Here is a 15,871-nt window from a genome sequence, read left to right as displayed (position 1 = left end):
ATTGATTTTTACAGCTAAGCAGGTAAGACAGTGAAATTCCACTACATCAGTGATGAATATTGCTTGGCTAGCATAATATCCATATTAACCTCAATGTACAAGAAAATTAGAATTACTCCTTTCTAGCCATCCTAGAAATCAACATCTCTTTCAGAGAAATCTTAATGATCAAAACTCTTTCCAACGCTAACCCAATTGCATACTAAAAAGACTAGTGCGGGAATTGCCATTACTAATAAGAAACACATCTCTAATGTACAGATGTAGCAAAGTTTATCTTGACTTGATAACTTGCTGCAGTGTGATATCACAAGACAAAAGCCATTGGAAAGTTATTGAAAAAGTCAAGTTAAAGTTTCTTGCCACTGTGTATTTAATGGTTTAAGGGTCAAGATAAAAAGAAAAGATAGGACCACCGGCGCTGCTTGTAGTAAACGATGAGTAATATGGAGGCTTAGACAGGCATCAAGGTAAAGACTTTATTGTCAGAGGCTACGCGTTTCAACACCAGACTGGTGTCTTCATCAGGCGGAAGACACCAGTCCGGTGTTGAAACGCGTAGCCTCTGACAATAAAGTCTTTACCTTGATGCCTGTCTAAGCCTCCATATTACTCATCGTTTACTACAAGCAGCGCCTGTGGTCCTATCTTTTCTTTCTATCAAGTCTTAAAATTGACAACAAACCTCGTTTGCTGTGCTATGGACCTGGCAGCAGCTGTAATGCTTTTGTGACACTTACCAGTGTCCATTTATCAAGGTGAGCATATTCTCATTACCAAGTTGCTCTCCTGTTCCATCCCGCTTTTATTTTGCACTATAGGGCGCCGTGCCTCTTTTTCTATCCCATTTAAGGGTCAAGATAAAGATGGCTACATCTGTAAATGTATATATACTAATGAAGGTTTTGGGTTTTAGTTCTGTGGATAGACTTTTTCTCTTCTTTGCCATTAATTCTATTTCCTTCTCTCATATGTAGTTGAGCACATGTAGCCATCTTTATCTTTACTTTGATAACTTGCTGCAGCCTGATATCACACACCAAAATCCATTGAAAGTCATTGAAAAACTCAAGACAAAGGATCTTGTCAATGTGTATTTAATGCATTAAAAGTCAACATAAAGATGGCTACATCTGTATATTAATATTTGATAGTGTAAACTTACCTTCTCTCATCTGAAGGAACAATGCCCCACAATTCCATCCCATCTTCAGTTAAGGTACCTGTCTAGATAAATTATAAAGAAGTAATACATGCATAGTTGATAAATGGTGCTCAAATAAATAGGTCTTCTTAAAGGGGTTGTCCACTACCGGAAAACTGGCTCTGGCCACGGAATAGAGGCCGAGCTAGAGTCCTGCAGCTCTGCTCCTATTCAAGTGAATAGGAGCAGAGCTGCAGTTCAGCAACACGGCCGCTATTCCGTGGCCAGAGCCATCTGCTTCCGGCATGGACGTCCGATGCACGGAGGCAGCCGGAGCAGTTGATCGGTGCGGGGTCCGGGTGTCGAACTCCAACGATCATATACTGATGACCTATCCAGTGGATAGGTCATCATCAGTTGTCTGGTAGTGGACAACCCCTTTAACTCTCATTGATTTTAACAGAAAGGTGGCTGCATATGCGTGATCATTTGTCTTTTAATATCTACACCAAAACCTGTATGAATTAAATAGAGGTCTAGCTCTCAGACCCTCACCAATTCTTAAAAGGGCTGACTGACATGTCATGTCCGCAAAACACCCAATAATTTAAATTTGTTTAGAAAATTGCAACCTTCAATATGTTTTTGCCTAATGATGTTTGCTCTCCTAGTCTAGTATTAATTTTAGTACATCATAGCAACCAATTATAGTTAATATTTTATTTCATTAGCACAAATTAAAAAATTAAAAACACAAAGACTGTAAGGGTATGTTCACATGCTTAACAAAAAACGGCTGAAAATATGGAGCTGTTTTCAAGGGAAAACAGCCTATGATTTTCAGGCATTTTTTAAGCAACTTGGTTTTTTGCTGCGTTTTGTACGGCCGTTTCTGGAGCTATTTTTCTATTGAGTCAATGAAAAACAACTCCAAAAACGGCTCAAGAAGTGACATGCACTTCTTTTTACGTCTTTTTACATCTTTTTACGCGCCGTTATTTGAAAATAAGGCGTAAAATAACGCCCCGTCGGAACAGAACGCCGTATTTCCCATTGAAATCAATGGGCAAATGTTTGTAGGTGTTCTGCTTCCGATTTTTCAGCCGTTTTTCGGGACGTTTACTGACTGAAAAACGGCTGAAAATAGCCCGTGTGAACATACCCTATAAAACACACAAAATCTATTATTTTGAAAACTGCATATTATATTCAAGAAAAGTGTCTGGGTTTGCACGCATAGATTTTGGATCCTAATCTGAACAAATCAGACTAGTATCAATATCAGTACAGTTGTAGTGATTTGGCTATTTACACACATGATAGTTTGTTAAAGTTCCCATAGACATAACATAGCGAAGATAACTATTGTTCAGGTAAGGGTATGTTCACACGAGTGTTTTCAGGCGTATTTCGGGGCATTTACGCTGCATACTGTGTGGGTGTCGGCTGTGAAATACAGCCAACACTTTAATGTAACGAGCGGGATCCCACTCGTTTAACCCCTAAGATGCCACAGTCAATAGCGACCACAACATCTAAGACATTAGAAAGAGGAGGGCAGACCACCTGACGTCCCATCGCCCACAAGATGCAATAGTGGGATGCCGATGGTTGTCAAGGCCCCCAGGTCTGCCATCTTGGTACTCCTATTAAGCTCCTTAGTATTGAAGTATATTGTGCAAGCGATCCGACGATCGCTGGCTAAAAAAAAAAGTTAAATACAGTTTTATAAAAATAATATTGGAGGTTAGAAAAATAACATTTTCCCACTAAAGTAATGTAAAAAAAATAAACAAAATTGGTATTGTCGCATCTGTAAAAGTCCGAACTATTACAATGTAACATTATTTAATCCGCATGGTGGACGCCGTAAAAAATAATCATAAAGTCCAGAAATCACTGTTTATTGGTCACCTCACCTCCCACAAAAAAATTGAATAAAAAGTGATCAAAAAGTCGCATCTACCCCAACATAATGCCAATCATAACTACTGCTCACCCTGAAAAAAAATAAGCCCTCATACAACTCAATTGACAGAAAAATAAAAAAAAGTTATAGTATAATTGCATAGACTCACAGAGGAAATTTAACAAGTCATTTTTATTGCACGGTGAAAATCGAAACCCCAAAAAACAATGGAGGAATTACAGTGTTTTTTCCTATTCAACCCTGCATAGATTTTTCTTCCATTTTCCCAGTACATTATATGGTACAATAAATCATGCCGTGAAAACTACAACTTGTCCCGCAAAAAGCATGCCTTTATATGGCCTTATCGACGGAAAGATAAAAAAGTTGTGACTTTTGGGGCGGAAAAAGCGAAAAAAAAATAAAAAAAAATTGCTGCGGTGGGAAGGAGTTAATGGCTTTAGTGATAAGTTATCACGCTGCAGCAAGTTATCAAGATAAGGATTGCTACATCTGTATGTGGCGTTGGTAGGAGAACCAACTACCAGACACCTCTGACACCTTGTGGCAGGGGCGTAGCTAGGGGGGGGGGAAGGCGGGGCATGTGCCCCGGGCGCCAGCGCCCCCTCCTCCTGCACTATAATTGTACCTGTGTCGCAAGGACACAGGTACAATTAGAAGCAATGAATGACCGGGCACGTTCCGTGCCCGGCCATTCAGTGCTTTTCCACGAATGAAGCGACTGGTACCTTTAGTACCAGTGCCGCTTCTGTCGATGAAAGGCGCTGACTGACTGACAGGGAAAGTCATCCTGCCCAGCCAATCAGCGCCTTTCATAGATGCTGCGTTCAACCCCCTGGAGACCTGCGCAGAAGAGAGCAGGTCTCCATGGCTGCCGGACGGCGTGGGAGCGGGAATAAGGTGAGTTTGAATAGGTTTATTTTTTTATTTTTTCAATTGTAATAAAAGTGTGGCTGTATCTGCAGGGGGGGGACTTTGTATACACGTGGGGGGCTTTATCTACAGGGGGGGGTGTCTATCTACAGGGGGACTATATCTACAGGGGATGGGCTATATACAGGGGGACTATATCTACAGGGGTGGGCTATATACAGGGGGACTATATCTACAGGGGGACTATATCTACAGGGGGCTATATCTACAGGGGGACTATATCTACAGGGGGGCTATATCTACAGGGGAGCTATATACTGGGATGGGCTATCTATGGAGCACCATATACAGGGGTGGGCTATAGTTACAGGGGGGGCTATATAGTATATAGCCCCCTGTAGATATAGCCCACCCCTGTATATGGTGCTCCATAGATAGCCCCCAGTAGATATAGCCCCCCTGTAGATATAGCCCCCCTGTAGATATAGCCCCCCTGTAGATATAGCCCAGCCCTGTATATAGCCAAGCCCTGTATATAGCCCAGCCCTGTATATAGCCCAGCCCTGTATATAGCCCAGCCCTGTATATAGCCCAGCCCTGTAGATATTGTCCCCCCTGTAGATATGGTCCCCCTGTAGATATAGCCTACCCCTTTATATAGTCCCCCTGTAGATATAGCCCACCCCTGTATATAGTATCCCACAAATAGCTCCCCCTATAGTGCTCCACAGAAAGCCCACCCCTGTATATAGCCCCCTTGTACATATAGTCCACTCCTGTATATAGTGCTCCACAGATAGCCCACCTGTAAAGGATCTGCCAGGCACAGCTTCGGGGTTAACTCCCAGAACTAATCAGTCAGCACCTGAGAATACATCCCTGAGACTGACTCCTGCTTCCACCATTCAGGCTGGCAGGCTTAGGAGTGGGAGAGCCTATCGTAACCTGGCCAGACTCAGCTAGCTCCCGCCCTCGGTCTATTTAAGCCTGCACTTCCTGTCCCTCGGTGCTTGTTATTGCTTGTGTTTCTTTCCTTGTGGTTTCCTGGCCAAGCTACAGCTCCTGCTATTTTTGATCCTGCTCCATACAGACCCTGGCTTACCGACTACTCTTCTGCTTTTCGTTTTGTACCTCGCACACTCCTGCCTTGACTCGGCTCGTTCACCACTCTGGTTGCTCACGGTGTTGCCGTGGGCAACGGCCCCTTTTCCTTGCTTGTGTTCCTTTGTATGTTTGTCGTGTTTGTCGTGCACTTACTGAGCGCAGGGACCGCCGCCCAGTTGTACCCCGTCGCCTAGGGCGGGTCGTTGCAAGTAGGCAGGGACAGAGTGGCGGGTAGATTAGGGCTCACTTGTCCGTCTCCCTACCCCCTGCCATTACACCACCCCTGTATAATCTAGTGGAGCACTATATACAGGGGTGGACTATATGTACAAGGGGGCTATATACAGGGGTGGGCTATCTGTGAAACACTATATACAGGGGTGGACTATATGTGGAGCACTATATACAGGGGTAGGCTATATGTGGAGCACTATATACAGGGGTAGGCTATATCTACAGGGGGGCTATATACAGGGGTGGGCTATCTGTAGAGCACTATAGGGGGAACCTTCCTGAGAACAAGCTGTTTGTTCCCCTGCAATTCCGGCTAAGGGTACTTAGGGAAAATCATGACTCCGCACTATCTGGCCATCCAGGCACCCTGGGTACCAAACACCTCATTACCAGAAATTATTGGTGGCCTGGGTTGCCTAAAGACGTTAAGGCCTACGTCGCCGCTTGTGAGGTTTGTGCTAGGTCAAAGACTCCCAGGTCCCGACCAGCGGGCTTACTGCATTCGTTGCCCATTCCCCAGAGACCTTGGACACATATCTCCATGGATTTTATCACCGATTTGCCTCCATCCCAAGGCAAGTCAGTGGTGTGGGTGGTGGTGGACCGCTTCAGTAAGATGTGCCACTTTGTGCCCCTCAAGAAACTACCCAATGCCAAAACGTTGGCTACCTTGTTTGTCAAACACATCCTGCGTCTCCATGGGGTCCCTGTCAATATTGTTTCGGACAGAGGGGTACAATTTGTTTCATTGTTTTGGAGAGCCTTCTGTATGAAGTTGGGGATTGATCTGTCCTTCTCCTCTGCCTTCCATCCTGAAACCAATGGCCAAACGGAGAGGACTAATCAATCTCTAGAACAATACTTAAGGTGTTTTGTCTCTGACTGTCAATTTGATTGGGTCTCTTTCATTCCCCTCGCCGAATTTTCCCTTAATAACCGGGTCAGTAACTCGTCAGGGGTCTCTCCTTTTTTTTGTAATTTTGGGTTTAATCCACGTTTCTCCTCCGTTTCACCTGGTAGTTCCAACAATCCTGAGGTAGAGGTCGTTCATCGGGAACTGTGCACAGTCTGGGCCCAGGTTCAGAAAAACCTAGAGGTGTCCCAGAGCGTACAAAAAACTCAGGCTGATAGAAGACGTTCTGCTAACCCCCTGTTTATGGTCGGGGATCTGGTGTGGTTGTCGTCTAGGAACTTGCGTCTCAAGGTTCCGTCCAAGAAGTTTGCTCCCCGGTTTATTGGACCGTATAAGGTCATTGAGGTCCTCAATCCTGTCTCCTTCCGGCTGGAGTTACCCCCGTCTTTTCGGATACACGACGTGTTTCATGCCTCCCTCCTCAAACGCTGCTCCCCGTCCTTGGCTCCCTCGAGGAGACCTCCTGTTCCCATCCTCACCCCGGAGGGGGTGGAATTCGAGGTGGCTAGGATTGTGGACAGCAAGATGGTCCAAGGCTCCCTCCAGTACCTGGTCCATTGGAGAGGATACGGGCCCGAGGAGAGGACTTGGGTACCCGCCCGGGATGTTCACGCTGGGGTATTGGTCAGGAGGTTCCACCTGCGTTTCCCCAGTAAGCCAGGTCCACTTAGAAAGGGTCCGGTGGCCCCTCATAAAAGGGGGGTACTGTAAAGGATCTGCCAGGCACAGCTTCGGGGTTAACTCCCAGAACTAATCAGTCAGCACCTGAGAATACATCCCTGAGACTGACTCCTGCTTCCACCATTCAGGCTGGCAGGCTTAGGAGTGGGAGAGCCTATCGTAACCTGGCCAGACTCAGCTAGCTCCCGCCCTCGGTCTATTTAAGCCTGCACTTCCTGTCCCTCGGTGCTTGTTATTGCTTGTGTTTCTTTCCTTGTGGTTTCCTGGCCAAGCTACAGCTCCTGCTATTTTTGATCCTGCTCCATACAGACCCTGGCTTACCGACTACTCTTCTGCTTTTCGTTTTGTACCTCGCACACTCCTGGCTTGACTCGGCTCGTTCACCACTCTGGTTGCTCACGGTGTTGCCGTGGGCAACGGCCCCTTTTCCTTGCTTGTGTTCCTTTGTATGTTTGTCGTGTTTGTCGTGCACTTACTGAGCGCAGGGACCGCCGCCCAGTTGTACCCCGTCGCCTAGGGCGGGTCGTTGCAAGTAGGCAGGGACAGAGTGGCGGGTAGATTAGGGCTCACTTGTCCGTCTCCCTACCCCCTGCCATTACACCACCCCTGTATAATCTAGTGGAGCACTATATACAGGGGTGGACTATATGTACAAGGGGGCTATATACAGGGGTGGGCTATCTGTGAAACACTATATACAGGGGTGGACTATATGTGGAGCACTATATACAGGGGTAGGCTATATGTGGAGCACTATATACAGGGGTAGGCTATATCTACAGGGGGGCTATATACAGGGGTGGGCTATCTGTAGAGCACTATAGGGGGAGTTATTTGTGGGACACTATATACAGGGGTGGGCTATATGGGGGCACTATCTACAGGGGGCTCTATGGCAGGCACTATCAACAGGGGGCACAGTGTGTGTGTGTGTGTGTCTGTGTGTGTGTGTGTGTGTGTGTGTGTGTGTGTGTGTGTGTGTGTGACACGGTGTATGGTGCTATTATAATTAGAGGTGCAGTGTATGGCACTATTATATTTAGGGGCATAGTGTGTGGTATAATGATAACGTTATATTTATTTATAGGTGCAGAAATGTTGGTAAAGTGAGAGGCTGAAAACATGTGAGCGGCAAACTGCAGAAATGGTCTGTGACCGGGAGAAGTCATCATAGAGGTCTGGACCGGATGGAGAAAAAGAACTAGAATCTGAGACGTCACCGGTGAGTCACTCAATGTAAATGTTCACTCTGCCTCTAATCAGCAATGTAGTCACTGTATGATCTGCAGCGAGATGATGGGTGGTGTGATTATGATAGGATTTATTTTTTGTGAAAATACATCTCCCAGCATATCCTTACCATTGTTCGGGCCATGCTGGGAGCTGTAGTTTTACGCCGTACACACCTATATGGCAGGGGTTGCACTAAATTGAGCTGTATTTGTTCTGGGGCTGTATATATGTACCGAGCTTGGTTCTTGTGTTGTGTATAGAACCATATTGCTTGTAAAATGTACAAATGTGTTTATGCTCGCGTTACATAAAAATAAATGACACGTCGATTGGTAGAGAAAACAAACACGGCGACGGGGAAGGAGATGTCGGGAAAGAGGTTGGGGGTGTGGGGGGGGGGCATACTGAATCTTTGCCCCGGGTGCTGGAGAACCTAGCTACGCCTCTGCCTTGTGGTTTAGGGGATAAACACATAAATTTGTTGAAAAATTGAATAATGATTTACCTTATCAAAACAGATAATATTTAGTTGTCCACACATATTAATCCTCTGTGCGCTTAGACAGAATATGCCGTTCCACTGGAGCCTTGTTTGGGAATACAATATACAGAGTGTGACTGCTGCTGGTAGAGCTGCTGGAATACTGACAGTGATGAGAAGCAACGACCAGAGGACGGTGTCTGTTGTGGAAGCCTAAATGGGTTTAAAATCATAAATATAACATTCATTTTATAGAAAAATTATATTAAATACTTTACCTAGACCCATTCTGTATATATTTTTAATTCATATTTCACATAACTATATAAGGGTCTATGGCTATAAGGACATTGGCCAATGTATGACAACTAAGCAGTGCTCTTATTAGCCATTTGGTAGTCAGTATAGAAAATGCTCCAACTATGTACAACTAAACTCCCCACTAGCTCTTCCCAAGTACAGAACAGCAGAAGATTCCAAAATTGTGCCATTACGATTAGTGAAAACTACTCGAGCGTCTAGAACTCCATACATTTTAGGCTGAAATGACACTTTAACAAGACAAGAAAAATGAGAAATCCTGTTTCGGAAGTTTTTTTGTTTTTTTTTAAGAATATTACTAGGAAATATATATATGGCAGTAACAGAAATTCCTTGCTAACATCTATCCCACTAAGGCTGGGTTCACACGAGCATGTTACGTCCGTAATGGACGGAGCGTATTTCGGCCGCAAGTCCCGGACCGAACACACTGCAGGGAGCCGGGCTCCTAGCATCATAGTTATGTACGATGCTAGGAGTCCCTGCCTCGCCGTGGACCTACTGTCCCGTTCTGAAAACATGATTACAGTGCGGGACAGTTGTCCTGCAGCGAGGCAGGGACTCCTAGCATCGTACATAACTATGATGCTAGGAGCCCGGCTCCCTGCAGTGTGTTCGGTCCGGGACTTGCGGCCGAAATACGTTCCGTCCATTACGGACGTAACATGCTCGTGTGAACCCAGCCTAAGGGCTCATTCAGACGACAGGGAAAGTCGGCCGTGTGATGGCCGTTTTTTTAAAGGCCGTCACTTGGCTGCATTAAAATGAATGCATGTCTATGGGTCTATTTACACTGCCGTTTTCTAACGGACTGTGTGAACGGCCTGGGAAAAAAATAGGACATGTCCGATTTCTGCCTGTTTTCCCGGATCCCTCAATAGACGCAAGACTTTGAGGGATCCGTGAAAACGGGTCCCGCAACGGTGCGAATCGGACATGAAAAGCACCCAGTCGTATGAATATGGTCTAATGATCAAAGAGAAGTGTCCGTCCTTGGAAGCTATGAGAAAAGGAATGGTTTGCTCATAAGGGTATGTTCATACGCAGTGTTTTCAGGCGTAATTTGGGCGTTATACACCTTGAATTACGCCTGAAAAAACGACTCCATTACGTCTACAAACATCGGCCCATTGGTTGCAATGGGATTTACGATGTTCTGTTCCCACGAGCCTTTATTTTACACGTCGCTGTCAAAATACGGCGCGTAAAATGACGTCTCATCTAAAGAAGTGCCCAACACTTCTTGGGATGTTTTTGGAGGCGTTTTTCATTGATTCCATTGAAAAACAGCTCCAAAAACGCTTAGCAAAAAACGTCTGAAAATACGGAGCTGTTTTCAAGGCAAAACAGCCTCTGATTTTCAGGCGTTTTTAAAGCTCAAAATGAAGCTTCTTTTATTAGGCTATAATAAAAAACCGCGCCGAAAAACTCGTCAAAAACGGCCCTAAAAATACCTCCCATTTCAATGGGAGGCGGAGGAGTTTTTCTCCCGCGAGACGGTTTTAAGAAGGGACATGCCCTATCTTCAGGCGTTTACGCCTCTGACCTCCCATTGACATCAATAGGAGGCAGAGAAAACGTATTTCGCTGCGTTTTATGCCCGCGGGCCTCAATGGCCGCGGGCAAAAAACGCAGCGGAAATTGGCGTGGAGGGAGAGGAAAATCTGCCTCAAACTTCCAAACTGACTTTTGAGACAGAAATTCTGCCTGCAAAAAACTCTGTGTGAGCATAGGCATTTGGAGCTTCTTTTGAGGCTTCTGTTCTGGCGTTTTATGAGGCGTTTTTTGAGGCGTTTTTCATAGTGTTCAATGGAAAATCAGATGCAAAAAATGCCTCAAAAAGTGACATGCTACTTCTTTTTACGGAGCGTCTTTTTACGCTCCGTTTTTTTAAAACAGAGGCGTTAAAAGACGTCCCGTATGAACTAAATGCTGTTTTTTCCATTGATTTCAATGGCCAGATGTTTGTAGGCGTTCAGCTTCTATTTTTTCAGGCATTTTCGAGGCGTAAAGGCCCTGAAATACGCCTGTAACCACTGTGTGTGAACATACCCTAAGGGTATGTTCACACGCTTAACCTTAAATATCTGAAAATACGGAGTGGTTTTCAAGGGAAAACAGCTCCTGATTTTCAGACGTTTTTAAGCCACTCGCGATTTTCGCTGTGTTTTTTTACGGCCGTTTTTGGAGCTGTTTTCAATAAAGTCAATGAAAAACTACTCCAAAACGTCCCAAGAAGTGTCCTGCACTGCTTTTGATGAGCCGTCATTTTACGCACCGTATTTTGACAGCGACACGTAAAATAAAGTCTCGTGGGAACAGAACATCGTAATTCCCATTGAAAGCAATGGGCAGATGTTTGTAGGCGTATTAGGGGCGTTTTTTCAGGCGTAATTTGAGGCGTAAAACGCCCGAATTACGTCTGAAAACAGTGCGTGTGAACATACCCTCAGTGTACATTTATAAATCACTCGTTTGAAATAGAGCTCTTCAGAAACAATTTAGTACTAGGTACATACAGTAACATGCATGGAAGGTTGACTAGAGAAAAGCAGTAGTTTGGAGTAAGAATAATTTTTTTCAAATTGAAATCACTTTTGATTTATTACCTACTCAAACACTTTTCTTTTTATCCCAAAACTGGGAAACAACTTACTCCATTCTTTGTATAGACAATAGGTGTGTAAATCACTCCAACCACTGTAACAGCCACAAGCCCCAATAGAAATCTAACAGCATCTCTGTGCAGTTTAAAGTTAACTGGTTTGGGGTACAGGATAGACCTCACGAGGTCACCTTTTGCTGTATTGAATCCTAAAATATATAAAAATAATATTCATTAAGTAAAGATTTACTTGAAGGGTCAGCATATGAATCCACCTGCATCTTTGCTCCAATATTTCCTTTAAAATATTTGTCTTACTACTTTCACAGTGAATTAATATTTACAAATTGTACACCTTTGAAATCGTATTTTTGGGGAAAAAAAAATAATAAATAAAAATGTTTATCAGTGTGTTTGGTTCAACTTTCTAAATACTTTTTATTAAAAATTATTTTTACTTTTTGAGATACAGCTGCTTTGTATCCTGTATACAGAGCAGCTGTATAGTGCGCTGAGGCCTAAATCCGTCAGGTCCATGGGACTGACGTCTATAGTGGCAGCGGGACCTGTATGCCTCTGACACAGGATCGAGCTTTTATCAATCATATCTAAGTTATGAACTTAGATGTGATTGGTAATAGCTGGATCATGCATGTCAGAGACATGCAGGACCCATTGTCACTGACAAATATAGGTTTCAGCGCTAGATACAGCTGCTCTGTATACAGGATACAAAGCAGCTGTATCTAAAAAAGTAAAAAAGTAAAAATAATTTTTAATAAAAAGTATTTAGAAAGTTGCACCTAACAAACTGATAGACATTTTTATTTTTATTTTAAAAAAAAATCAAAAAAAGAGCTAAATATTTTACACTTGATAAGGCTACTGTTCTCTTCAGTGGTATTGCTAGCACCTGGAACCAGATGCACGTGCGGTCTTTTGCTCGATGTCCTGGGTCTCTTGATGCCAGCGATGACCACATTCATTTGTACCTACGTCCTGTTTGTCTGCCAGAGCCCCAAGGTACCCCAGGTATCTGCAGAATCCGCAAACACACAAGTGCTCTGTAATGCTTCTTTAGTACCCACACACATACTTAAAGCTCTCATCTGCCTTTTGCTACCACTATAGGACAATCTATATACAGTTATATACAGCTTTGTTAGACCAGAATAGTAGATGCATACAAATTCCCCCATACAGCATAATGCCTCATAGCTGCCCCCATGCAGCATAATGTCCCATAACTACCCCATACAGTATAATGCCACATACAGTATAATGCCCACACAGATGCCCCATACACTATGATGCCCCAATAGCTGCCCCATGCATTATAATGCCCCATATCATCAACCACGGGGATTCTGCTCAATCAGTATCCACTGATGTTACTGTCCATATATGAGGACGCAGATACAGTTGTCAGCGGGACATACCCCCGGCCGCCCGGGACACCGCCCGGAGTCCGGGACTGTCCCGCTGAATCCGGTATGGTTTAGAGGTATAAAATAGATGCATATGAAATGCAGCAGCAAATATATCTTCAGACTGCAAACGTTTGCAGTGAATTTGACTGGTAATATAGATGATAAAGGAATTTTTTTTTGCCCAAAACAAGTTTCAATCCAGAAAACTGGATTAGTATAAGTCTTTCCATCATAAACAAGGCCCAACAGGGAGCTTTACATTAAGCTCAGCTAAACTGCTAGAGATAGGTATGTCAACAGAACTAAGTAGCAAAAATCTAAATGCAACCTTGACCTTTAGAAAACAGGTGGTAACACTGGATAAGTTCTATTAGGACAAATGTTTGATAATACAGGGGTATCCCCCTCTCAGAGTCTCCTTAAACCACACCAAAGTGCAGTGTTTGGCCCATCGATTTCAATGCTTCTTCATTTCCTGGATGCTTCTTCAGTGACTACTGCTGATCTTCCGGGGTACCACTGCCAGGAGCCCCCCACATTCAGCACATTGAAAGAATATCTTTGACTTAGGTAATGGTTGGCAAATTAAAGCTTACCGTACACATGCAGAAGCCGACAGCTATTTGACTAGACTGCACACACAATAAACATGTAGGCCTAGCCAAGTGTGAATATTTATTTCAATGGGGAGAGGGGAATAAGCCAGAAGGAACAAAAAATAAGTCCTGATGAAACACAGCATCATCATACCAGGATAATGCACACAGTGATGTAACAGTACAGAGATAATAAACACTGGTATTTCCCTATGATGCGTGGTAAAGGGCCAATGACTGTTATTGTAACAGTAAATATACTCTCAGCCAAGAACTGGACATTATAGATTATAAGATGGGATCTTCTTGATACAGGGTTATGAATGTACAGACAACTAAAAGCACCACATTTTTAGAAATGTTTATGCTTTTTTGTTTTCATCATATACATTGTACTACCTGCTTCTTTGAGCAACACAAAAGTTGGATTACACAGTCTGATTCTGGAATATTGTATACATAAAAGTATATACAAATCTTGCCTAAGTCACTTTTGTACCTATAGAATGTATGTTTCTTATAATTTAGCATTAGATCTGTTCTAAATATATTAACAAAGATCAACAAACTGCTCTTTATATCTATCACTACATGTTTTGTTTATGAATCTTTCTTAATGCATAATGGTTCTATTCACATACCTGTTCTTAATACAACAGCTTTCACCAAACTTTTGTTAGAAGCTTGAGTTTGGATGATCTCCGTCCCACAGAAGAGCACATGTCTCTTGTAATCCTCACCACTGTGTATCTTCCAAGGAATGGAATTGTCAATATTTGGCAATGGTGTCTTTGTCACTGGAACACTTTCCCCTAAAAATACCAGTTTAGCATGTCAATATTTATGAAGGAGTTAAAAAACTCTTTGGATGGGCCAAAATGCATCCTGCTATACCTGCTGCATATGCTAAATGAAGAAGCAAAGAGCTACAAGAACATGAGTCTCGGGAGCTTTCTCTTTAAAGGGGTTATCCGAGGACCAAAAGTTGCATTGCAATAATATATTTATGTGAAACTAAGTAACTTACTAATATACTTTAATCAAAAATTCTGTACTAAATGGTGCAGTTCAAACCTCATGAATTATTCAGGAAGTGCTGGAGTTTTTCTAATAATGATGACGCTCTGACATGGCCCCACGTGACTGAGCTCTTGCTTCATGTGTTGTTCGTGAACATGACCGCAAGGGGCTGTCACATTTCTTATTGCTCGAGTCCCGAGCAGAGCATCAGCTATCGCTTTGCTCGGGACTCCAGTACTGTTACCGAAGTCCATATTTGGTCAATTCAGAGGTTTCAGCTGCTGCTCTGCCTGGGGATTCCCCAACTTCTGCCGACGTCACTGTCCATATATGGACAATGACGTCGGCAGCACTACTGGAGTCCACGAGCAAAGCATCAGCTGATGCTCTGCCTGGAGACTCCACAACTTCTGCCCAAGTCATTGTCACTGTCCAAATATGCACAATGACGTCGGCAGAGTAGTTCTGGAGTCCTCGTGCAAAGCATCAGCTGATGCTCTACCTGGGGACTCCAGTACTGCTGCCGACATTCCTAAGTTCTGCCCATTCGCTTAACCCCTATCCTCACGAGGAAGTAACTGTACGTCGTTGCGGGAGGTTACTTCCCACACGACGACGTACAGTTACTGAGTTTTTCCCGGTGCACACTGTCGGCGACAGTGTGCACCGGGAACCCTGAGGTCAGCTGTCGCCGACAGCTGACACTCCACTCTCGCCGACCAGTGGTCCTTTGCCGCTGATTTAGGCAAATTAACCCCTTTAAATTCGGCGATCGGTTGCAATCGCCAAATTTTGGGGGTTTCTAACATATCGGCAGACCCCGGTCCGAAATCGCGGGGTTTGCCGATAATTAGTATGTCAAACGGAAGCCAAACAATGGCTTCCGTGTCTTACATGGACGGAAGCCCATCAGGACCAACCTTCGGCTGGTCCTGATAGGCTTCCTGTCAGAGTTACAGGAAGTCACTGTGTCGTTCCTGATGCACACTGTCGGCGACAAGGTGTGCATCGGGAGCTTGGAGATCAGCTGTCCCCGACAGCTGACACTCCAGTGTTGCCGATCAGCGGCTCATCGCCGCTGATTTAGGCAATTAACCCGATACATGCGGGGCTCGATTGCGATCTCCACATGTAGGGGGTTTGTATCACATCAGCAGCCCCCATGCAATCGTGGGGGCTGCTTACGCTTGTGATGGCATCCAGAGTGTAAAAAGTAAAAAAAGTTAATAAAAATGTTTTATAAAAGTGTAAAAATAAGTTTTTGTTTTCCTATAATAAGTCATTTATTATAGGGAAAAAATGAAAA

At 44.0% G+C, this 15,871-nt stretch overlaps 1 protein-coding gene across 1 annotated transcript in view; it reads right to left on the bottom strand.

The window, feature by feature from the left end:
• LOC142760472 (putative cation-transporting ATPase 13A4) overlaps positions 1-15,871 on the bottom strand; it is a 136,278-nt gene that overhangs the window by 66,534 nt on the left and 53,873 nt on the right. The window contains exons 11-14 of the mRNA XM_075863664.1: positions 14,187-14,357; positions 11,571-11,728; positions 8,618-8,806; positions 1,166-1,227 (exon numbers count right to left, since the gene is read on the bottom strand). Of these exons, the coding sequence (XP_075719779.1) occupies positions 1,166-1,227; positions 8,618-8,806; positions 11,571-11,728; positions 14,187-14,357 (580 nt within the window). The remainder of the gene's footprint in view (positions 1-1,165; positions 1,228-8,617; positions 8,807-11,570; positions 11,729-14,186; positions 14,358-15,871) is intronic.

This window comes from Rhinoderma darwinii, chromosome 4 (assembly GCF_050947455.1).
Source record: "Rhinoderma darwinii isolate aRhiDar2 chromosome 4, aRhiDar2.hap1, whole genome shotgun sequence".
Taxonomy (NCBI): Eukaryota; Metazoa; Chordata; class Amphibia; order Anura; family Rhinodermatidae; genus Rhinoderma; species Rhinoderma darwinii.
This window is presented reverse-complemented; position numbering and strand designations above follow the sequence as displayed.